Below are 26487 nucleotides of genomic sequence, written 5' to 3'. Positions count from 1 at the left end.
AAGTGGTAGTTGGAGGAGAGTTGCTGAAGTGTTTGTATGAGGAATTGGTCATCTTCAAGTGGACTCGACGGTCTACGGTAGACCACACCGGGAAGGAGAGAATCGGACCCGCGCAGCGGGATTTGGATCCACAAAGTTTTTGGTCGTGTGTCCAGCGAGGATTTCGTCAACATTATTTTGATTATGAAACGCGTCCTGCGTTGCTTGATCACTTCCATCTGAAGTATCGTTGTCCACGGGAGACCTAGTGTTTATATCACGTTTTAACAAGGTTTGAGCAACTGTTGACCCAACTAACACCCGATGGGGAAACGGTAAAGAGATTTTTAAGCGCAGGTCGTACACTTTATTAGGCAACAGTTTTTCTCATTCCGGCTGGTTAGTGCTTTCTTGTTCGTAGTTATTCACGTTGAATCTAGTACCTAGTTCCCGACCCGGAAGTCTGAGCGAAAGCCTCTATCATGCGTATCAATATGTATAGCGGCGAAACATCATGAGCTTTTTTCAGGATTTGGAAAAAACAGGCCAAATTGCGAGGGCCTCCAGGGTTGGACTCCACAAGCGGGAAAGCCGCCGTATCGCTTACGTCTAGATTGGTCTCCGGTGTGGCTGTAGCCGTGACTACCACGAAATTGTCAAGGCACGGTGTTCCCACGTGAGCCATCCGCCGTCGCCTTGTTGCGAACAGCGATCAAAAGTTTCTGCGAGTGTAAAGGCTATCCAGTCCTATCCAGGGCCAGGAGGTCGAGATCTATGTGGTTAATAAGGCAGAAAGCACAACCGCATCAAACCCAACTGAACCTAACGGAGCAGTTTAGCTCCCCAGTTAATTTCAGGTCTCCACCAAATATGTTAAGAAAGGTACAGTTTATGTGTTTGAGAGATGCCTTTCCAATCACATTCCAGGTTCGTTGCAAGATCAGTACAGGGCCAGAAAGTGTATCAATTAAGATGTTAGCTGGTGTATCATTGCTGCATCCTGGCGAATTTCCGTTGACCGGGTGAGTTCATCTCAAACGTAGCTGCCACGGCCCCTGAGTGCGTTCTTTCGTCAAACCAATAGTTTCGCCAACCCCGGAAGATGTACATTCAGCATTCTTTGTGGCCGCTTCGAGTGTACCTATTGCATTTGTGGTTCCAGCGGGGACAGCAACGTGAAAATCGACAGTGAACCAGCAGGGTGTGGTTGGTTTCCGCAGGTCCTTCTTCTGTCCGACTGTTCTTACTATGCAAACCATGCTAAGCTGCGATCCGGGAATGTTCATCCATTACAGCATCCGTCTTGAGATCCGGCATTAATGGCAAGCCTTTGAAGTGTCCAACTGAGCTCAAGACATCTCATAGTTTAAGCGCGGACTTTACCACCGGAAGNTCAACCGCTCTTGTCTAGGGTTGGGCAGTCTAGCAGTATCTCAGCCCCAGTGTCACTTTTGGGTGGTGCGGCAGTTGGGTTTCACAAGTGTGCTGCAGCTAAAAGTTGGTCGATTGATTGAAGTGCCCAAACCGACCCCTGTTCACTGCTGGGACAAGACTGCCACCCATTCGCCTGTGGCACGGCACCATCAGGCTCGCTGAAGCATTGGATATCAGACCGAACGGTTGCACTGCTTAAAATTGGGAGAAATATCCCAGGCGATCATGAACATAACTTGAAGTGACGAATTATTAGACTTCAAGTGAGAGTGAGCGTGCGAGCCGAGCGTGAAATGTTGTGGACACAGAAAGCCAGGGATTTAGAAGGGGGCCAACGATTCGGTAATGCCCGAATGATCCGCGCAACCAGTCGCCGGAAACTATCTGTGAGCGAAACCCTCAAGGATCGAAATGGAATGGCCATCTTGAGTAAACAAGAATTCTTCGACTGTTGGGCCGAATACTTCTAACAATAGTTTTCGTAATCGCCTGCTGCCACTCATCTGGAGGCCATAATCGACGTAGAATCCTGAACGGTTAATGTGGACCCCATTACGGTCTCGGAGGTTTATGACTGCGTATGTTCTCTCAAGCGCAACCGAGCTTCAGGTCCGGATGACCTCCCACTCGTACTGGTCACAGATGGAGGTGAGATCCTCAGTCAGCGTTTTTTTTTTGCATTTTGGAAAAGGTGACTATACCAAACAACTGAGGGAGTCGGTGATCGCAGCAGTTAGGCACCCAAAGGGTCTTACGACCGAATGGGGGTTTGTTTTTCATCACTGTTCTGTTCGACCTTCTCATGTAAGGCGTTCGTCTATGGGTCCCCCCTGCGCCCGTAAACTACTACCATTTAATAAGAATTCCTGATTCCACCAGTATTCACTTTTACGGGCATATGTCATGGGACCTATAGATCTCAACTTGTGCCTTGTGTAGTCTTCACTGTGTGAGATTTGCGTGCTTTGCAAGCACATCCGTAGAAACCACTACCATTAAAGAAGAATATGCTTGGCTTTGACAACACCGAACTCTCTGCGAAATGTGTTGAAAGATTGCCGTCTTGTAAAAAGCATCTGTCTCGACATAAATCTGCCACTTAACGTGGTGGTCGGGCTTAACGTGGTGGTCGGGCTTGAGTGCTGCAATGATCCCGCGGATTATATTGGCTGGAACTTGTTTTACAAGGTCAACCATGTCAGGAAGGCCAAAGCGAAGCAATCAGACCCCACAGTACTAGTAATCGTGTTACGAGGCAGTCTAGGGTTATGGTGTGAAGGTAGTAAGGTGTTTCCTCCAGGAGACCAGCACGTTCATATTAATGGAGGCAGCAGTGCTGCTTTCCCCGGAGGAAGGACGGCTTAGAAAAGGTTAGTCCCAAAGAATGTGCACTTCATTCACTCAACGGATTACCATGACTGCCACTGAATTGTTCAATATGGTCGAAACACTTTGAAAACCATAGTTTGGCGCTGCTCAAAAGACACCCGTGCGCAGCCGCGCCAGAAGACGTTTGGACCTTACTCCCTACGCCTCGGGTTAGGCTAACTCCCTGTAGCCGAACAGATGAGTAACCGGTTGGGTCCCCGAAAAAAACCCTATTGCCCGCTGCATCGCGGGTCAGGCTTTTGAGTCACAGGTTGGTGGCAGGATCCCCGGAAAAACCTTATACCCTCCCTATGTCTTGTGGATAAGAGTTTTGGGTCAAAGGATCAAGGTGGGGTACCTCAACGAAACCCCCTCTTTCTTCCTGAGCAACGGGGAAGTATCATTTGCCCGCGTGGTTAATCGTCTACCGATGTCCCTCTCCCACCCTTTCTCACCACACAAGCAAGCGTAGCTAGGTTATTTGATTGACAGCTCTCTGACCAGTGGGCCTCATGCACCCCGCTACCCATTAACAATGAACAAAATAACACCTTGCCAAATCCACGAGATCCTTCTTATATAGATGCTTTTAGCGTCAGTACTGTATGTCAAATCGGCAAACAGACAATGCTTGCCGAGACCATATACTCCTTTAAAATTGATGTGTGCTATTTCCCCGAAAGACGCATACAAGACCCGAGCGTCATTACGCATGTCAAAACGCCCAGGAATGACTCAACTCTTTCACAATACTCCAACTGTGTCCGGTGATCCAAAAGCAATGTCTCGTGGAACATATGGAGTGGGAATTGCACTCAGCCCCAGAGCTGAACGCGCTTTGCTGGATTGCAGAGCCATCTTTGTGCCGTCCGGTTATCCAGTCCAATCAAGCTCAACTCCTTCCGACACAACGAGCGGTGCCTGTTTCTAGTGTCAGCTTATGCCCCAACGGACTGCAGCTCTGGTGCTGAGAAGCATACTTTCTATTAACAGCTATCCAGGCTTATTCGTCGAGCAAGAAGCACTGACATGGTGATTATTGTGGGCGGTATGAATGCAGAAGTCTGTCGTCCGGGTGGTCGATTTGGAGTCGATGCTGGTCGCACAGACAACGGAGAGTGCCTCCAGTTGTGTGCTAATTACAAACTGTTTCTGACTAGCACGAACCTTCAGCATAAGCGTTCGCATCGCGTAATCTGGCAGCCATCAGCTGCAAGTCAACCGTGGGCGCAATTAGGTCACGTGGCCATCAGCCACCGGTGAAGAGTCACGATTCAAGATTGCCATTCGTTTTGGGATACACAACTGGATTCCAGTCTGCACGGCGCGTGCACGCTTGACAGTTCGTTTCACCTCAGGCTTTCGCAAGCCAGCAAGAAGCATGCAGCATTTTCGGAGAACTACTATAGCTCAACAGCATAGATCTGAACTAGCCCAACAACTCTCTACAATAAACCAATACTGTGTTGGTAGTGAGCACGTGGATGAAGCATGGCAAAATGTGAAAGGAGCTATGCTAGCGGCGTTCACTACTGTCTGTCCGACTCCTCCGATTTGATTAAGCGAATATTGTCGAGATCGTTAGACCTGATTGATGCTGAGAAATCCGTGCCAGCAAGCAACGAATACGACGGCGCACGCACATCCTCCAAACGCCAAATAGTGAACAGCCTAAGGAAAGACCGAGATCTCTGGTCATCATCATCATCAAAGACAGCAACATCAGTGTTGGCACTGATGCTTCACTGCCGTGCACCCATAAGGTTCATCTAGTTATATATATATATATGTATTAAAAGCCCTACAGTGAAGAGAAAAGAGTGGGTGAGGGAGGGGACCTAGTACTGGCCTATGTCAAGCATACCAGAGATCTCTAGTGGACATTGTAAGCTCTGGAAATGGAGAAGGCATTTGTTGAGGGAACAGCCGTCCCTTATACCGGTTGATACCATAGGAAGGCAACGGTCAGTGAAACAAAAAATAAAAAAGCAGTTCCCTAACTCACCCTCAAAAAAGTCTACTGAAAAGATGGGCCGAACACTTCAAAAAACAGTTTAGCTGGTCTCCTGGAACACAGCCTGTGGAGTTAGTTCGTAAGGGCCAGTGGAATATAAACCTTAATCGCCAGTTGGAAAAAGTCAACTACGAGGTATCCATACTGAAACATGAGAAGGCACCAGGACTGGACAGTCCGTATCCAAACCTCTTCGAAGAAGGCGATGACCCATTCAGCTGGGTTTATTCGATATTGAGCCAAGAGCAAGTGCCTGAAGAATAGAGCACGTCGATAGTTATATGTACCTTTAAAAAGGGTACGCGAACGCTGTGTGAAAACCACCGCGGCATCGAAGGTGCCCTCTAGGCTCATCCTTCGAAGGTTGACTGAATACAGTGAAACAGATCCGCGAAAACCAAGCTTGGTTCCGTCCCGCAGGAGGATGCATCGATCACATTTCACCCTCTGACAGATTCTGGAACAGAAACGCTGCTTTCAGCGACCAGCAAGCTGTCCTTGACTTTGTGGACTCTTAGTCACTAGCAGTGCCTGTGAAGCAGAGGTGTTCCCCATAAATGCTTGTCCATCCTCAGGGTGCTGTACGTCAAATCCGATGGATCTGTAAAGCTCCACCGGAAGTCACTGACTGTGGTCTTAGGAAGTCCCAATCCAATAACAGCCTTGGCGTACTGAGGAAAGCAGATCCATCGATAAGAAATTATCGTCGGTTGGTGGACCGAAAAGTTGACACCACAATCCATTACATGTAGGGTTGAGATTATGACACGGGAACATTCAACCAACACCATACTTCTGCTTCTCATTCCACAGAGTCATTTCGCATCCACAGTTGCTTGGTGCTCCTAAACAGCAATTAAGTCAAGCTTGACGAAATTCGTCGAAGTACGTGCTCTCAACTCCTCGGAGATGGTGTATCTCAGGCAACGGAAACGTTTCGTGAGTTTCCTTGCAACTTCTTGCAACGAGCACATCTAGCATCATACGTGATCCAACAGGACTGTATAATATGCAACAAACTCGGGTTGGCAACGGTTTCCACAACAGAAGATCGTCTGGCCACCATGACCACACTGGGCTCTTCTAACTTTCGTTCTAAGCCTGTTGCGTCAGAGCTGGATACCGCGGATAAATATCCTAGGAAACACTCGCTCTGGAATTACAAGCCATCGGTTCGACAGAGGCGAAGCGGCCAAATCTCGTAAGCCGCGACCGTCAACGCTGTTGTGCAGACTATCGCCGCAAGCATCCACCAGCCCTTTCTTGGTGTTCACGCATGCACCTTGGACGTGGATCGGACGGCTGAGATCCCGAATGATCTTGCTAAATGCTGAGTCACTGACCACATTGCATAGCAGTCGGCCCCTTGTAACTATGAACACTCAGACGAGATGGCCCAAGTGGTTAGAGTGTGAATTTACTGACCGGAAGGTCCGTGATTCGAACCCGACCTCTGCCTCTCGACTTCCCCTGTCTAGGCTTGGGCAACCTGGGCGTTTTTTATAACCACTGTACGACAAGTACGCAGCTTTTACAGCTTATAATAATGATGGCATTCTTAGATGGCACAAGCGAGTGTTCACTTTTTTACCTCTTGTCGCACTACCTCAGGCTTGATGATCCTAATGTATCATTTTCGGATAGCTCACCCCCAACTCTTTCTTGTTGGATTATCCCCATACTGTTACTTCTAATTATTATGGCTCTCCATTTATTGCAGCACCCTTACCTCCTTCACACCCCCGTATTTGGGCCAACTTCATGGGTGACTTGGCTGACAAATACACGGAACAGCTGAATGAACTAACCAAAGCTCCTGGACGTGTTGAGCAGAAACTTACTAAGGCTTTAACACAGTACGGTAAAAAGATACAGGAATTGAGATCCATTGTAAGCTAGTTGGTTTGGGCATTTCTTTACTTCCTGACTATTTTGTAAGGCTTTGCTTTCCGACGGTTCTGATTTATCACGACTCTATCGATCGACAGTATCGCTAATTGACCGGATCACTGAATTCTTAAAGGCAACAGAAGCTGTGGAACAAAAATACCTTGAGCTGGTACCTACTGCTCAAGATTTGTATCAGTGTGCCAAGCCCGCTATAATAGAATATGAAGAAACCGCACGACTGGCACGTTTTAGCGAACTTCAAAAATACGTTGCATACTATGAGTAAGCCAGTCTAAGACGCAATGCATCAGTGCTTTTAAGTTCGGTAATAGATGCTGCTCGATTGTTGAACGACAACGAGTTACTAACAGACGGATTAAAGCAGTACTTGGCTTTTATTCACAACGAAGCCACTCAAGATTCCCGTTGCATATCTACGCTTATGAATGAAACTGCGTCCCACCAGAATTGTCTTAACAACTTGAAGTTTTTGGTGAGGTAAGTACCTTGGTGTCGAATTTTTCACACTATGTTAGGTCTTTCGAACAGCTTCTCGAAGATATGGGTTTCCCTGTAAATCCTGCCCCTGTGTTTGAGAAAGAAAATGCCGAAAAATGGACAGACGAACAGTTGAAAAGCTTTGCGGAATTCTTTCAACAACTTGCTTCCGTGGAGCCTACGTATCCTTTTAGTCGATATGAACTTTTCACTAATAAATGCGCGTAGGTTATCAGCTACTAGCGACGCAAGTAGATAGCCTCACACGTTGCTATGGGATTTCGAGTTGAAAAATCCTCTCATGGTTTCCTGTAACCCTGTCACCTCAACCAACACGGTCTTTATGGCTTTTTGAAGCAACTCTGATGTGCGATCCATTCACTCGTTTCGAACCAAGTCACTGTTCGTTCTCTTTGACGTCAATGGGTTGGGTAATAATATACTCAACCAATACGTTCCAACTGTAATATTCGCCACCTGTGTAAACTGGTGTGAAAGCCCTACACACCGATTTTATAACCAACTCTTTCAATTCCTGATTATATCATCTGTTGAACTAATTTGACTGCCTATGATTTATGGGCATTCATAGACATTCACCTCGCTCTCTTTCATTACTAATTCGGGGAAAGTCGAATGCGTCCTTTTGCGTTTTTGAGTTGGTCACTTCATGGATAGGTGAATGATCATTAACCATACAAATTCATAATCCTATTCGAGGAAAAATCGTTAAGTATTGGGACGTTTGTATACATTCACTTGTATTTATGCGTAATGTTGAACAGTATCCTTATTGGGTAGTAAGGTCTGAGGTTGTTTTTCTTTATCACCCGTTTGCTTGCGACTTTCTGTTTGCTCTGATAGTTTCGCAAAAATGTCATTTACTTGTCGCTTTCCATGTTTTATATATCCTAATGACTTATCATACTAATTCCTCCCATCGCCCCTCGTGCGGCTTTTTTTTACCGCAAACTGACTGCTAATCTGTTTGCTACATTTGAATCATTCGCTTATGTAGTGGGCTGCTCCAGTCTGATCAGATGTGCCGTGGATATGCACTAAATACATACTGTTCGTGTTGCTTTCTTATAAGTCGTTCATGAAATGTTTCTGTGCAAATATCCGAATAAAGTTCGTCAGGGTACAGTGACAATTTTTTGTGTGCAATTTTTTGGCTAATGACTCCATACCAATATGTTCGGACTGAGGGGATTTTTTTCGTAATACGACAAGCGTTCTGTCTTGCCTGATAATCAAAAACATGTTATCCCGGGTTTCCGTCTTATTGAATGCCTCTTTTGCCTCACGGTTACCTCCTGGGATAAGCACAGAATTGTTACACATTCGATGTTGGTAATTTACTATCCAGTGGCTTACCACGTTAATGTTGTCGATCAGCAGGATGCGTCACGAATCTGGTGTGAACTCTACAGATACGAATTCACCTTTATTCACCTATGAGATGCTGATGGTTCTCCCGCTCCCTTTCGAACACAGCCAAATGTGCCCTCTTGACAGTTGGGGTTTTCAGAGTTTTCTGTAAAAAATCTGACCTGTCCAAAGCACACTGTGACTAGTGACAGCCCAGCAGTAAACACATACGCATGCAGCTGACTGATCGCCAGACTGGCCTATGGATTCTGCTACCTCGCAGTTCTCCTATGGTAAACGTCTTCTTGTACTCGGAACGTGTTAAAAATGTCCTTTGGGCTTGTAACCAGTCCTATTAACTAGAAGATCGTCAACCAAATGGTAAACTATGTCCCTGTCGGCACATCACTGGTTCTGCCACTTCCTGTGTATTCCAGTGAACTATAAAGGCTGGACATGCAGTTTGATATTTTTTATTTGGCTGTTGGCAGGTGGGAGATTTGTGGATTTACAAGAGGTTGGTGCATCTGTTCAAGCGACCCAGAACCAAGAAAGCGCTTTTGAAAATGAAGTCATGTGTTCCGTTCAAATAATCGCTCACACCACGCGATATTGTAATCACATGACTAAAGCGTAAAGCATCTTGCACTGTTTGTCAGTACAGCTTTGGCATTTACAGTCCTCGGACGAAAATAGAATTTCTAGTCGACTTGAACAGGAAATCATTCGGTGTACGTCATATAGCTACTGAAAGTATTTCTTCCATGTCTTGAGTTAACTGCAGACATTATGGGATTAAATAAACGTCATAAGGGTTCCATATATAAATCGCAACATTGAATGGTTGGTTTATATTGGCTAACTTGGAGAGTGTCTGCCTATTGAGTGCACTCTGGGAAGGTGTAGCTAAACTAAACTGCCTGTCCTATCCGCCCACGGAATCCCTGTTATGCGTCACTTCGTGCGAAGTTGACACCAACAAATTTGAGGTATCTGTCATACTCGACAGTGCAACACAGGTTCACCGCTTCCGTACAGAAATGACCCCATGGCTTCCAAAGCTAGACAGGAGATAACTAGGAAGCTTCTGGTCAAAAGCCCAACCAGAGGGCAAATTGATTTTGCGGGAACAAATCATGAAACACTCCAACCTTCATCTAGGGAACTGGGTCTGAGCGTGAAATTGGGTGCTTCAATTTCAAGTATCGAAAAGAGATGGAGAACGTTGCGCGCCATGTAGGCGCAGCATTCGAGTTGCTTTGTCACTATTTTGGGCATTTGTCCATCGGTTTCTTCGAAGCATTGACCAGGCATGGTGGAAGCAACGCCGACGTACGCGAGATGGTTTCTGGGAAAAGGCACTCCCGCAGTTAAGCTACTCACGCTGATTAGGTGACGTTTTGTTGGAACATGTACTTCATATGCTGGTGGACCGCCCATCTCACAGTACTCTTTTCACCCAGTCCCTTGCTGAGTGGAAGTGATCGAGTGACGCACAGTCTTTGACTTGGCGACGAACTAATAAAGCCCTATTCGGCAAACTCAGAAGGGTTGATAACTGTTATCCCTGGATAGAGACTCCGGGACTCAACTCATCAGTAGGCGGTGACACTGACAGACACGTCTGTCAGTGGAGCTCCTACATCAAAGCCAACGCCATTAATTCGTAGCTGTCCTGTTTTCCGTTTCTCCAACCAACCAGTCAACACCAGCTAACTGGTTCCTTCATTACCTTTAGTATGTGACTATGCCCCATGTTTTCCTATTTTTCGGTGACCTAAACTGTAACAGCTGGGGCGAACATACCCCCTGGTACATGGTTTACGGTCGATAAATGAATTATACGGATTGAAACGCATTTCCTGTGCTTTTTTTTTAATTTCCAATGGATGACATATTTATACTCGGTCTCGCTTTTGTGTACATTGATTGTGGCATGCTTGGAGAATTAAATGTTTGGTTGGCACCGCCTGCTACATGCTTGAACAGTATTTCTGTTTGACCTTGACATCTAAATAAACAGCCACTTGAATATTTTATTGAATAAACCCCTGGCTGACATAGTTTCGCTTCCAATGCACATAATTTTACACTCCTTGGAGAAGCGATTTCGCTACCACTTTACTGGATCTCGAAAGACCAATCGTCTAGATAAGGTTAGCTCACCTTTTTTCCACCATAAACTACACACATTCAACTCTAGCCAGAATGGTACATGACCCAGATTCTTCAGTGGATCCGTCACAATGACTATGTATTGACAATTGTGGATCGTGACTTTTTGACGTTGTTAGAACAAAATAGCGGCGAAAGGATCCGGGTAAGTACCAGATATTTTAACCCCCCTCTTTTTGCACTGTTCACACTTCCGCACCATTATTTTCAAATTGAATGATCCGATATAAGAATCTAACGATTCGAGTTCTTCATAGATGTCATTTTGTTGTGGGCATTTCTTGATGGTTTGGGCATCCCGATAGCGGAAGTCGGACCCACTGTTATCCGTCCTCGTTGACCACAACTTTCAATCGTAATCTACATTTTGCAATCATGCAGCGTAGCTTAGTACCCACGACCACTGAAACCCAGTTAAACACCTGCAATTCATGCAGATAGTGGTGCGAAGTTTGTGAGGTTCCCGAACTTTTTTCCAATTTAAAAGATGTTTGAGCACCACCGAACTCCAGGGCATCGTATAGTAAAAATTATTGTTCAACGATCTACGTTTACACTATCAGCATAAATTGTATGTTACACGATGTGTTGGCTTCGTTTTGGTTCATGGGACATAAAGCAACCTAGTTGATGATACGATTTCGGGATCCATGGTGGCGTTGTGTCGCTGCCATGTTGCCTGAACATAGTTGGAAATGATACTTGGTAGGTGATCATCAGAACAGCCCATTTTTACTAACAACCTGCCATGTATGTAGTGCCTCTCCAGCTCGAAGGATTAGATTACTTCATTGACAAATGTACACCCAGTGTTCAACATGGCTCAAGAGTCTGCTGTGCCACACAAGCACCCCTGGATAGTTCCTTCGGCTATTAAGGCGCATGAACCAACGTCGCGGCGACCGACTATAGCGTGTGATGGCGACGAACTTGTAACTTAAACTAAGCATCTCCAGAGGAGTCAAACTTTCGAAAACTGAAGAGAATGTTGACTAGATAGCGACTTAAGTACAACGTGCTTTTGGTGCGGCTTTGCACACCAATGCTCTGCACGGCATCATTGAGCGTCAGGCCCACAGTAGTTGAGCCATGCACTTTCATGACTCACTGTGAGCGGTTTCAAGGAGTCACTAAACGGAAATCCCAACTCGCGCAGTGCTCAAACTGGCGCAGGCGTTTTCGAAAACGCACCGTCGAATGCATTGTACACGCCGCAGACCGCTTCAAATATCAATCGCCTTCATTTTCATACCCTTGTTCACGGGTCATCTGTCGGTCCACATTAGTAGCGAATATTGCCCCCTCCCCGATCTAAAAGCTAACCGTTCAACGAAGGCGATTGCTCGCCCTCCTGAGTGGTAGTCCCTTTTGCATGGTTGGACTGTGGTCTTAAATGCTTCTCGGGTTTTGTTTCAGGCTGTGTTGTCATTCGAAGTTCCTAGTGATCCTCTTTCAGATTATAGGCTTACATCCTGATCCAGGTTGAACTGTACGTCTAACAACGGCGCTCTACCACCTAAATAGTCTCTTCAAAAGTTCGCGGTCTTTGGAGCAGAGCACTTGACGTTTGCTACGACGGACAGGGTCATCTGTCCAGTTGTCCTGTTGGGCTGACAATGTCATTCCAAATCTGTTGTGATCACTTTTCAAAGTTTTGTGCATCCATTCATCTTGTTTCCTCATGGACAGACTCAATTTATTCGTGGGTTGGTTGTACTACTACTGGACAAGCTCCAGTACGATTTGGGCATAACAGACAAATTAGAAGCTCGCTACACAACTGAATTCGAGTTAACTGACAATTGGACCAAGGCTATACAGGTATCTTCCGCACAATCTACTCAAAGCACCAAGACTCCCTCGGGGCCCCTAGTTGACAACTTGGAATGGTTCGGTCACCTGGTCGATATCATCCTCCAGACAGACGCCCGTTTAACTCAGTTGGCATATCCGTCTGGTCAGCCGCGCCCCACAGATATTCTCTGCTTGCCGGTTGTGTTTGCTCTCTGGCTTTCAGTAGAACGGCGACTCGCACTTGTTCGCCTAGACTCTTTGCTGAATTCCTCAACAGCCTGGAGCGTAGTTGGTGATGGTGATGTGCGGTAAGTTTCCTATAACTATTCTATTTGATGGGACTTGTCCCCATTATGTCTCCTGAAGGTTGGTACAGCGGCTGACCTATGGTCATTTTCTTGAATTACTGCCGTATACTGACAATGGGGCACAGCTTTCTTTCTAGGCACGTACTTTTTAAAAGGCTAGAAGCACTAGTTGATGGTCTTGTCACCTTTGTTTTTTGCATTCAACACGATACTGTAATGATACCACAATGATACCACGTAGGGTGGCATGGGTGGTAGATATGTTTACAGGCAGCGTATTTGTTGTGAAGTTGGGAATTTCGTGCTCTTCTCGTAGGTTTCTTGAACCGGCTTACCCTAACCGACACAGGGACGACCCAGAGGCTAATATGCAATTTCCTGTGCGGGCTTGAACAACCGCGCATTACTTTTGCTGTATAACCAGTCCAAAAGAAGGCTGCAACTGGATGATTGGAACTATCTACATTATGAAGGCTTTCCTGTACTTATTTCAGAAAGAAATGATATAAAAAGATCAGATATGCAGTGAACTCCCCTGTCAGATTTTGCATCGTGCGTGCGTCTGGTGTATCATGCAGTCACTCCCCCTCCTAAGTTTCACTGATCGACGACAGTGTACTCCAAATAAAGCCAGAGTAAACTTCATTAGGGTTGTGTGAATATAGTTCAGAGGAACACAACAGGTGTAAGCTGATTGTAGACTAGTGTTAGTATTTATTGTAGCAGTATTTTTATCGAATAAAAACACCAGCCGTTTACGCTTTGGTGTCGCTCAACTCGGGTAAGTTGTTCAGCAACGTCGACCTCCATGGTTTGGACACGCACTTCGATGCCAACAGAAATGGAGCTCCTTCTGCTCCTGAGGCCCACCAAAACTGACGATCGTCGTGGTGAATAGACAATTCGCTGTTCTGAATGTCTTGGTCTGCAGGCTGTCTGCAGCCCACGTCACTGGAGCCAACGTTGAACGTGTGCTACACTATCGTACAACCATAGAGCTCATTCATTTTTATTCAAAATATTAAAGTGAAATGGAAGGGATTAGGTGGGAACCTCTTGCTAATCTGCCGCAAGGATTATGAACTGCCTACACCTCCCAGCGCACAGTCAGGAAGTCTGGACGGAGACTGAGACCACGAAAGCAGGCCACTGCGGCTAGTCGTCGCCTCTCAACATCCTCAGCCAAACTCAGAAACTGTCACACGGACCCCATCCTGAGTGGTGGACCGCATTAACAACGCCAAAACTTCACATCCATGTCACACGTTCACCTCGCAGTTTGCGCCGTCCTAAGAGAGTCATTGGGAGCAGTAACCCTTTCGATAGACGACGATTAGGCACGCGTAGCACACGGCTGTACCACCGCTGTTGAACGTACTGGATGTTCTCCACGAGTGAAGATCATGCTACGCAACCAAACACTCGTCTTCTGATTTGCTGACACCAATCAATACTAGCGATAACAATGAGAAATTGCCAACCAGAAATCTGAAGGTCCCTCATACCATGTATCGTAGCCATAAAACAATACAACCATTACTGTTTCCTGGCACATGCAAACCTCGAGCAGACTCATCATCATTCAGTTGATAACTTGGGGGGCGAGATGGCTCAGTGGTTAGACTGCTAATTTAGTTACCGGAAGGTCCGTGGTTCGAATCCGGCCTCCGCCTCGACTTTCCCTGTCTAGGCTTGGGCAACCTGGCAGTATATCATTCCTCGTGCCTTCTCCTGGTAGCATGCGATTAGGCACCAAAAGGGTGCTATAGCTGAACTAGTCGATAACTAAAACGAGCAAGCATGTAGTTACTTTACCGTTCCCGCTAGTTTGACCATCCCCGTTAGCCACAATGCGAGATTTGACATGACCGAGGCCACACCAGAAAGCCACAAGCCTTGTACCCCATTACCCCACAGCTGTGATCTATGGAGCTTAAGGCACCAACACATGTCTAACGTTGCCCTATTCACAAGACAGCGAGATGTACAATCCCCAAAACAGCGTATTTCCTACGTAAATTGTAAAGTTCACCACCTCCGGAAATAAAGTGGAAGGCAAGAGTACAGTAGTCGCCCTGTGAGGGCTTGGGCCGGAGCACTAGCTAGTGGGACGAGTCGTGTTATATAAGGAACAGAACGTCAGATACCACTGAAAGGAGGAAAGCCTTTCGCCGAGCCGTTATTCAATAGCAAACACGAACCAAACAGTTACAAGCCATTGGATATGAATGTAAACATCTCATCTGCACAGAATTATTGAAAAGTGAACACTCTCATGCGTCCTTTTGAACTTTCGTGGACGTTCATTGTCTGTCATACAACAGTAACCGAATACCCCAAAGCGGTTTCATAATTTCTGTAATAAACTTCACCTTCCATCGGATGCGGGGGCGAGTTGGGATAGGGACGAGTCGTGTTATATAAGGAACAGAACGTCAGATACCACTGAAAGGAGGAAAGCCTTTCGCCGAGCCGTTATTCAATAGCAAACACGAACCAAACAGTTACAAGCCATTGGATATGAATGTAAACATCTCATCTGCACAGAATTATTGAAAAGTGAACACTCTCATGCGTCCTTTTGAACTTTCGTGGACGTTCATTGTCTGTCATACAACAGTAACCGAATACCCCAAAGCGGTTTCATAATTTCTGTAATAAACTTCACCTTCCATCGGATGCGGGGGCGGAGTTGGGATATCAGACCGTAAGCTACTTGCATGGTTCATCAGTAGTATACACTAGGAGATTACTATCCTCGATAACCTACTACTACCATAATTACCCGAGAACCGAGTGGGAGACATGCTGCGCCCGATTGGTACTGCATTTGTGCACTCAGTCCACCGGACTGAATCGTGGTCACTGTCTTTAAACCTTTGAGTTCTGAATTTTTCTTATCACATCGCAGTATCAACTACCCTCAAAATTATCTCAGACGTATTCCGTTGTCCGTATGTTTGATATTTCATTTTCTTTAAGGGGCTTAAAGCATGCGTACTAGAATAATGCCCTGTCACAAGTTAATTTTGAGTCATAAAAACGAATTTGAATTTTGGAGCTCCTATATGCGACAGCTTTACGGGGAATTCGTACAGTCCGAGCCTAGCATGCAGTTTCTTGCCGCTCATCTTGAATTTATAATTTTTCCTGTATTTTGAAGTCCAGACAAAATATTGAAGTACATCGGAGTGGCTTTATGAGGAGCTGGCGCACAGTATTTTGCTAAACGTAAGAAAATTTGATAAGGATGCGAGACTTGAAGCCCTCGATCAGCTATGAACCCATATTACAGCGGTCTGTCGCTTTTCAGTCCATTGTGGTGAAATGTGTGTCTTTTAATGCGTGTAGCCTCACACCCCTGGTCTTTTAGTCCCTTCGTCAATCAGTCAGAGGCGCATTTAACCAGTTTCACAAATGCTCTGAGTCCTTGTCTTGCAACACCAGACTTCGTAAAACCGAACTTTTCGTGCCATCTTTCGGAAAATGCACTGATGTTTACATTGTCACCAAATGTGTGCGACAATATGTCAAGTATACTGACGGTGGTCATCCATCATTTTGCGAAATTTCACGCTTGATGTGCAAAACATCTTCGCCCGTCATGCTTACATCCTTACATCTTACACCCTTTTATCTTCCCTCAACGTACTACACACGTCGTGCTACAGCACGCATCTGCAACTGTCGTACTCATGTTCCCATCATTCCGCAGCCCCGACGTTCCTTCTGGTGATGTATTTCACCTGTTGACATGCAACTGATGATAACCTGTCCGTATCTCAGAGAAGAGACGTTCAGCTGTAACAACCTTTTGGTGCCTAGCTGCCATGCCACCCGGAGGAAGCACGAGGTCTGGGATACTGCCAGGTTGCCCAAGCCTAGACAGGGCCGTATCTCAGAAGCTTCCGCTCATTCTGTGTAATACTGAATCAATGGGAAATAGATTTTATCGGTATGACGTCCACTAGCTACGAGGGTAGGGCCTGTTTGGCGTCGCGTGTGCTTTCATTGTTCACAACTGCCGTCTGTCTTGGTATATCGTCGTTTGCCACGCATTATTCGGTAATATAATAGTGTCAAGCAGGGTAGAGTAGAGTGGTGGCCACCAGGCTACCTACGGCATCCAACATCGGGTCGTCGTCTGCACAGGTTGTCTGGCATAGGCGGCCGTAGCATATGGTATTCATATAATCGCTTATCCAACCTCGATAAAGTAGGGGTTCGTCGATCATTGAATGGTTTGGCGTAGTACAGAGTTTCATAAATTAATTAGTTAGTCCATTTAGCTAATGGGCAAATAATGCTAAACTTCAGACAACTCATCGTTATCTGTTTTTACCACGATGGGGTACCAGTATTCCTTCTTTTCAACCTGAATCCCCCCCGCCAACCAATCAAGGCCGCAGTGTGCCGAAGATTTCATCGCCCTGCTTCATGCTGTTGGTTTACGAGGTCGTCAACTACACGATAAGTTGGCTCGTTCTCGCTTCCTCAGAGTTCAAATGAACTTGATCTATATGTTTCATAACAAACTCGAAGAATTTGCACACTCAACTGGAACATCAGGAACCGGTACGGACAATCCTCACCGTGTTTCAGGCATCAAGGGTGACGTACCATCCGACACAAACGCCGGAATGAGCACTCATAGACGACTGTTTGGCTTCCTAGGACCACAGACAGCGTCCACTGGTTCACCAGCGCGTACGTCGCACATGTTTTCCTGGTTCGGTGATACGAAACAGCGGGGCCAGACGACACGGTGGATCGCTGTTTTGAATGCTCTTACTTACACTCGAGACGCACTGTTGGAATCAGCCAACGATCCGGTATTTATCCCAGATGTTTTTGTGTTTCACTTCGAAACCTTTCAGTTTTATGCATTTTTAGTGAAAGTCTCAGGTACTTCAGTTGCAGCTCTTCATAGGGTGAACCTTTTGGTACCTTCTATGCTCTCTGGACCGTTCTCTATTTTTTGAGCTGCATTCCAACCAGATGTCTGAATATGGTGGCGCGTATCACGGTACGGTAGCCCATCTGGACAGATCCATGATGCCGGACAAAAAGCACTCAAGGAGGGATTGTCTGACAACCGCCGACCACAAAAACAGAGTCATCATTTAGCTTTTGGAAAAGTGAAAGGTCGTATTAGTGAATTAATTGCTCATTTGTACCCAGATATCATGCGTTCACTACTTTATTTGGAATGCTGGCTTCTTAGCCTGATTACTTTGAGGGAAAGTGCAAACTTCTCCGCACAGTGGCCTACTTCGTTAGCTGCATATTTTCGATCCTTACAGTGCTTCTTCAACGTTCAAACCTCTTGTATAAATTCGAGTGCTTGGATCCTTGTCCACCTTTAATCACAAGCAGATAATCCCGTATTGTCAACTATTGAAGTGCGGACTCGCCAGAATGATTCTGCCAGGACAGGAGGACAACCGTTCTAAGTAGAGTGATGTGAGCATACATTCTACTAATCTACTCACAAATTAATTATCGAAGTGTCTTTAGGTAGGCTGTCTCGAGTAATCACGCATCACAATGAACTAGCTGTGGCCCAAGCGCCGGCACATCCTCTTTGGTTAGGATGTCGAATTAGTGGAATCAGGAGGCTTGGGTTGGTGATCCTAACTCAATTAAAAGGCACTTAACCTTACAGAAACAGGAAACCAAGGAATACACTACATGATTTTCGGCATTAAAGTATCTGAATGAACTCAACCACAATGGTTGATGAATAGCAGAGTTGCCAGACACCCGAGCTGTTTGCCATTGACGTACTAAAAAAATCGTTTTCGCAGCAAGATTCCATATGGCAAACAAGCCTTCGGTTGTTGTTCAGCTTTATATGGAAGGTTTAAATCGGTTACTTTGTAACACTGTTCTTCTCGGAAGAAAGGGTGGGATACTTCCCCCGATGTCACCAGAACTTCTACCTATTTCTTTATCATATTTTCGTGAAGCTTTGAGTTACATTTGAGAAATGAGCGTCCATTAGAACAACTATGAATCAGGTCATGTTGATTCTGTCGGTTCTTCACGCCCTATTGCACGACACTTGTTGTTTATGATATTTTAGTTGAATAATTATAGCCTACTCGAAATATTCCTACTGGCTATCAGCTCAAGTATGAAGTCGCACTCCAGCTATCTTTTCGATGTCTTGAATCAGTAGTGTCCACATTTCTAGGGTACTATTACATGCAAAAGAAATCCAGAATTCCATTTTTGTGAAAATGCACTAAATGCTTCCTTACATGACCTTAAAGTGCCTAAATATATCAGATTTCTAGGTCTTGGATATGCACCCAGCATTGTTCCCTGAGATTGCATCTAAGATGTGTACTGAAAGGTCTCCACACGTGAACGGTTTAGCTTTTTTTCACTTTTGTGATTGGCTGATAATGTACACTAAAGTCACTTGCTTCCTTCCCGATGAAACTATTTTTTGTAGTACTATGTCACCTTCTGGGAGGACAGTTCCCTTCGTGCATTTTTACGGCAACCAGATCCTTGGATGACTGATCTTGGCTTGGATGGCGCGCGACCCGTGATTCCAGAATCCAAGGTGTGTTTCTTATTGTTCGGTATACATATTCATGTGCAAAGATTAGATTAGATTTTGTGAGATTCCCTCATATGGGGGGATGACATCAAACTGTTGGTTCTTCCTGGTTCCCCGTCCAAATAGGAGTTGTGCACAACCATCGACCCATCGCTACGCACCACTACACTCTCTAACAACGCACAGATGATGCCACCACGATTGGTGATGAAACGTTCGCAATCAAATTGCCCAGCTCGGCAAAAGACCAGCTGCGCTACGTGAGCTACTAACATTTTCTTCTATAGAAAGCATAGGAGTTAAGTTTTCAGCTCAGTGGGTTTCTCAGACCACATACCAGATACTGCTAAACAAGACAAGTGCATAATCCAGATTCTAGGGTCAACGTCTACTGGACGAAATCCTAGATGGGGGTTCGTCACTGGTGGACTTTATAGCCTCTGATCATCCTCCACTTACTGTTTATATCAGACTAACTTCCAAACGCAGGAACTTTGGTGAACTTCTACCAAATAACATTTTGACAGATTCCTTTGAAGTCACCTATCGGGATGATCTGTGAGTCAAAGCCTTTCAGGTTGCTGTCGATTATGGTGTAAATGAAATGGTGTTGTAATCTTCAGTATAGGGTAACGTGCAATTGGATAGACGGATAGCAACATTTTCAGACACGTCTAATAAAGGCGTGCTCTGGTATAAAAATTACTACGAAGGAAGCTACTCGATCTTCTTGGGGACCTCTTCCTGTTGAGTGATTCGTAAAACCACTCTCTAGATTTACAGTTCTGGATTCCTGAGTCCATTAGGGTGGACATGTACTCGCCAGCGTCCATAACTACCCGAATGTCTTACCAATGTGTTCAGTGCCTCACAGGCAGTTAACGCGACGAATGATCCTTTAATCGACGAATGCATACACTGGATCTTTCTCTGGTGGAATTGGAACGTGCGCAACTCTTTCGACTTTACTGTTGTCCTGCCGTCCGCTGATTTCTCTTTTCGATCGTGCTATTTTTCTTGGATGAAGAAATCAGTAGGGATGTCGACGATCAGTTGATAATTAGCATGAAGGAACATGTGCACCGTTTTGGCAAGAGATCAACTGGTCGCTTATGGATGTTCTATCGGACTCCGATGGAACGCCAACTTTCGAGCCCAGAGTCGGACCAAGCCTGAAGGAGATAGTGGTACATTTCCCCAGACTGCAAGTAAATATCTGGTGCCGACTGTAAATGCTTTGGTTGGCGCGGGATTACGTTGAAGTCTGAGTTGCCCTACGCAGGTCAATCGTACCTTCCTGTTTTGTTGCTAGGTGATTAAATACACTAGTCCGATATTATTGTGTTAACTCACTGTTCTGTTCCCTGCTCAGGTTTTAAGCTCATGTTTTTCTCTTCTCTTGGTTTCAGTCACTGGATGACAATCCAGCCTTGGAACACGAATCCTCGACAGGTTGTCCTAAGGCCCCTCTTGGCGTTCTTCATGGTGGCGTTTTTCATCAGGTATTGTTTTCGATCAATAATCCCTCAGCCAAAATAAGTACGGTTAAATGGAACGTGTTTTTGATTCTCCGACCTTTTTCGTTTAGTTTTGCCAGCTACCAAAAATACATCTTAATAACTACGCTAATAATGTTCCTGTATAGGAAATACAGGCTTTCCTGGCACTGGACGTCCTGACATAATTCGCTCTGTTGAGGGTTCCTTTCGTAGACCCCGCAACCGAATTTTGGATGTACGGGTTCAGTATATACCGGCTGATCAACCAGGAGGAACAAGAAGGCCCGGGCGACCTGACTTTTTCACTACTTCGGTTCTTATCAGTCTTATAACGCCTATCTCAGCGAACGCTGTTTTTCTTGTGCTGCACACCAAGTCCCCTTTTGTGATAGGACTAAGTCTATCCATGTTAACCTTTCGGATGACGCTTGCATTCCTACCAATATACCGCAATCTTATCACCGGCATACGTAGGCTCAAATTACAAGCTATCTGCTCTCATCCAATAGACAGTAATGTGTGGTTTGATTTAAAATCGATGGTGATGCTTTTGCTTTTTGATTCGACACAACTCACTTGATGTACGTAGTTTTAGGAAATTCACACCAACGGTTTCTCTTCTGCAGGGAGGATCGACTGCAGCCTGTATAACCTATCAAGCACTCCTGTGTACTCTTCTCATATTTTCTTTCTAAAGGCTCTGAACTTTTATCAGTCCACCATAGACGAGATGCTTGAAGAAACTGTGCAATCAGTGATGCGCGAGATTTGCCACAAAGCCCAAGGTTACACAAGCGCGAATGATTATTGGCTCCGGCCTGGTAGTGCGTCGGCCGTAACCGGTGGTATTCACGTGGATACGATCTCACTTGAGTTGTCCGGAACAGCTTCGGTGCTGCTAATCTGTTTGCGTGACCAATTATTTTTTCTGTGCAAGTCGTTGCATCCCAGACTGTTTGCTCGTGCTTGGCGACGAATCGCTGGTGAGATGGATAATCTGCTTTATCACAAAGTAAGTTCAGATTATACGTACATTCTTTTTCTGCACTTATCTGTGTTTCGGTTTTGCATGACAAAAGCTGTTACTTCCTCCGTCAGTGTCTAATTTCACCTAGCTTACTCAGATTTTAAGATATGCTATAGCTTGATCAAAAGAAACATATCAATAACCGGAAGATTCAGTTGCGTCTCTGTCTAACACCAGCTTAGTTTGCAGCTGAGTTAGCGAGCTGCTTACAATGTGGGTTCAACTAGAACATAGAGCTGATGTAAACCTGGGATGGTGCCCACCTGATGAGCTCCAAGAATGATCATATCACTAGTGGGCTGTCGATGATTTTGTATTGTTGTCAAAGAGTAATTAGTTCCGCTAAGTAGCAGTCCGGTGTTACTTTTTGTGCACCTGCTCGAAGTGACCTTAGCTCTGCACGGTTTAGCACATTGGTCACTGGTTTCGCTGACTACACGGTGATCGGTTACATGCTACAACGGCACCTATTTGGGACTGATTTCAATTAAATGACCCTTAATAATATCCGTTCTGGAATCCGGAAATTAGTTGACACGATCAGTCGCGTTACGATTTTGTTATTACTACCTCAAAGCTTATTTTCAATTTCATTCAAGAACGAAGTCCGTAGGAAAAACAAGAGACCCGTTATCCCTTATTAAGTACGTCGGCTCGCCGTAGGTGATACCTTGGTGAAACGAGCATCTTATTCATGTCCGGAAGTCTCATGACTTACTGCTACACTGCGACCAGGGCTCCATAGAATTTGCCTTGAGCGGGACTGATGATTCCTAGCATTGACCAAAAGCGACCCATTGGGCCACGCAATGTTTTAGTAGTACTGAAATGGTCAGTCATCAATCTACAATAGCACTTATCTTGGGATCGGTAGTCCTCCAACGGTGCCAGTTCCATAACCGCGTCCCATTAAAACTAATACTTCGTTCGAAGTTTAGAAACCGGTTTTTGCGACGACATGCATTGGCCCAAGTTAGTGTGCCATCAGGTCAGTCTATTTTCTGACTGATCCTTATCGATTTGTTGATAAGAGGATATGTCCGTCAACCTTTCCGCCACTGACGGGCGATTTTTAGCCCCAGTAACTTTGTGAAGCTGGATCGAAATTTCTAGGCACCACCTCTGGTTTCACACTGCCTATGGCCCACCAAGCAGATATAGTTTCCGGGATCCTTGCCAGTTTTCCTAACCAAGCGCTAGTTTGATGTATGACGGGTAGCACTTGGAAAGAACTTTTGTCTGCACCGCCTAGTCAGCGTAGCGACCAATCATGTGACGACGCGCCCACGTTTACGCACTGGGACCTACATAAAGAGAAACCAAACCCAGTCAAGACACACAGACTCGCGCGCGCGCAGGGAACCTATCCACAAGTCCACGGACAACCATGGAGTACGTGTAGCAGTCTAACTGCGGAGAAAAACACGTTCCCGCCGTCCGGACTTCCACCAAGGGATTCTCGCATCCGATAAGTTCCCTTTTTGACTTGCTCCCATTTCACATTGTATTTTTTTATACGTGTCGCAGAAATACTAAAAGCTTTTATTAGTGCACATTCACCTTCTGATTTGTATTATGGCTATCATCACCTGTGCACTAATAAACTCAATCTGCAAACTAAACATTCATTCATCTCATGACCATAGACCCGGTGGAGGGTTGAGGTTTCAAGTACCTGAGCAACTGGGAGAAGGTTGCTGTCCTCTTACTTTGGAGGGAGTTCGAAAGTTTCACCGATTCCTCCCTATCTCCAAATCCCGTAGTCTGGTAGTTGGACTTTTTAGCAGACTCCCTCAATAGGAGAAATAGTAATCTAATCTGTTCACTTTTAGTCCTATTAGAAGCCCCTTGAATATCACGTTACTGGTGCAACAGACCCATGGTTGATTGTTGAACTCTCTCGGAACAGGACCAGTGATCTCTTATACTATAATTTTCCTGCTCTCGAAGATTATCAGCGTGCTCTAATGAATGAAACCCGGGTCTCTCTGAAACGTGCTACCCTGAACAGGCCAATAACGTTTTCTCGTGTTTTTACAGCTGATCCTTGTCAACCGATTCAGTCCTGCTGGGGCGGCGCAGCTGCGATTCGACTTGACACACTGCCTATTTCCCCTGTTCGCCTTGTACACGGATCGCCCGGAATCCTGCTTCCCACAGTCACGTGACGCTATTATCTTGTTGAACTTGTTACGTGGATCTGCGGAGTTGTTACGTAATAATCTGCGAGAGCGTATGTCAGGTACACAGGCAGATAACAACCCTCTTGGTCCCCTGATCGAACTCGGGGTATTTTCAATGACACCAGAGGAGGCTGAACTGGTACTGTCTCTACGTGAAATTCCTGACTAGCTCAAGTGGGAGCTAGTATCCTAGTCTTCAAAGTGCTTGCTTTGAATGAACAATTTCCGTCCAATTTCAGACCCGGCTTAACATTCAGAGCGGGTCACAGCAAAACCAGAATTTCTTCGTCATTCGCTGGATTAATTACTTTACTCTGATTGACTCTGTCCATTGTTTTCTTCCTTGATGTTACCTTTGTTACTTGGGTCTTTCCATTCGATCAGTAAATGCGTTTTGATCTGCCGAGAGAGCCGTTTGTTAGGAGGTCGGAATGAGTTCCAACGATTGGTTTCTTTCTTATTATTCGCGAGCGCTCATTGAGTTAGAATGTCGCATGAATAAACAAACATCGAAATAGGTTGTGATACCATGTTTAATAAGCATATATTGACTTCAGCGACGGATGGCCCAAAGCGTGAATTTACTGACCAGAAGGTCCATGGTTCGAACCCAACCCCTGCCTCTCGACTTCCCCTGACTAGGCTTGTGCAACCTGGCAGTATCCCAGCCCTCGTGCTTCCTTCATGTGGCATGGCAGTTAGGCACTGAAACGGTGCGATAGCTGGACGACATTGACTCGAGATGATATTCTAAAGGCCTGCGGGTTGCGACCGCTGTTTGCAGTCGTTTCCACGATAGCAGACACAACAGGTAAACAGTGCTTCCTTATATTGTTCTTTAATGTTGTATTATTGAAATACCCAACATCGTTCATTGGATGGTGTCAACTATCTGGAAGAGTCGCTTTCTTCCTAGTTGATCTTCAACTGTGTAAGGTGTACAGCACTAGAACAGAACACAGCTTCAAGCGGTTAGTTGTAGTTCATAGTTTTGTGTGCTATAAGCGTGTCGGCATTGAAATGGGAACGATTTTGGGGGCTTGCATAAATGGACATCCATGCCAAGATGTTCAGTTTTAACGGGAACCCTAGCCAACGGAAGGGTTTGTTGCAAAATTCTTTTAGATTAACGAATATCCAACAAAGGTCATTTAATGCATTGCATGTATGCAATTAATGCGCTGGGAATTCGTTTGGATTCCAGTAAAGTGATCTCCCGAGCACATGAAGGTGATTCAATCTAATATTCAACATTCAAATTACATTACCTGACTGACACTACAAGCTGTCTTCTATCAAGGCAGCGACAGTGCAGAACATCTGTTAGGACTATTTGTCGTATAACAGCGACCAAAGTACTTGAAGACCACCTAAAGAGTCTCGCTGCGGGATTTCCAATCCCCTTGTGTTCGTTTATAATTTCAAGTTAAAGAGCTTTTTGAGTGAGTGGCGGCTCAGTAAACCGTCATTGCACTGTAGGAGAGGAAACCAAGGTATGAATTGGTAAAGCGCGAGCAGCGTTTGCGAGCTTGCTTCAGGTTGGTTGTGTATATGAGGCAACTACAAGAACAGTCTTGTTTGATGGTTATAACTACCTTAAATGCCTCCAAACGAAGGTGATCACCGTAGCACAACAGGAGTTGGCTGGCTGCAACCTATCATGCTAGTGTCTTGGACGTGCATGGTGGATGTCGAAGCGCCTACCAAAGAAATCGGTTTTTCATCCCAAACCTTCACTAGGAAAAGTTCGTAGGCGACAGACCAGGACGCGCTAATGCGAAATGAACGTGGCTATCACAAAACTGGGCAGTGGGACCATCATACCTTCCTCATACGCAGTTATGGGCCCTACGTTAAATGGGACGTAAATGGTCTCAGCGGCCTTCACATCGCTTCCAGGACAAATCACCGAGATGGTTCGTTTCGTGGAAGATGCTCATGAGCTCCGGTGATGGCCTCTTACCTTGGTGTACTAATCAGCCACGTTCATTCCAGTGTTGTTCGAAAGCGCATTGATGATGTCTTCTAGTATGGTGACGAAACCTTTGCAAGTTTGTTTCCAAGCTCGGAAAACAGATTGACAACTAATGTGAGAGGACCGCCAACTAATTCACATTCCCGCAGACTGCGAAATGGGTCCCTGTTCATAAACCGAAATTATTGAAAGCCCAATCGTGTAATGGTCTCGACGTGAAAAAAGCCTCAAGTGAGTAGATTTGTGCGTTTCAGTGTAATGAACAACAGTTTAAAAAATTCTGTGTTGTGGTACACGCTGTGAACATCCACCTGAAAAGAGGGCGCCGGCCGTCCTAGTACGTCGATCGCACGGCCATGCGGTGATCAATAATCAGTGTTCTGGTGAGGATGTTCGCACAA

At 45.5% G+C, this 26487-nt stretch overlaps 1 protein-coding gene across 1 annotated transcript; it reads left to right on the top strand.

Annotated features, from left to right (window-relative positions):
- Positions 1-6169: 6169 nt before the first annotated feature.
- T265_13509 (hypothetical protein) lies at positions 6170-24516 on the top strand (the record flags this gene model as incomplete). Its single annotated transcript, XM_009169185.1, is given in 13 exon segments — positions 6170-6290; positions 6516-6685; positions 6735-6967; positions 6977-7183; positions 7222-7365; positions 10578-10710; positions 10758-10874; positions 12419-12831; positions 17234-17663; positions 19292-19405; positions 20812-20904; positions 21599-21913; positions 23969-24516. Coding segments are annotated over 13 exon segments (2802 nt in total).
- Between the last annotated feature and the right edge of the window lie 1971 nt (positions 24517-26487).

Source organism: Opisthorchis viverrini, assembly GCF_000715545.1.
Source record: "Opisthorchis viverrini unplaced genomic scaffold opera_v5_73, whole genome shotgun sequence".
In the NCBI taxonomy this organism is placed as follows: Eukaryota; Metazoa; Platyhelminthes; class Trematoda; order Opisthorchiida; family Opisthorchiidae; genus Opisthorchis; species Opisthorchis viverrini.
Note: the sequence above shows the minus strand (reverse complement) of the source record. Positions and strands in the feature narration are given on the sequence as shown.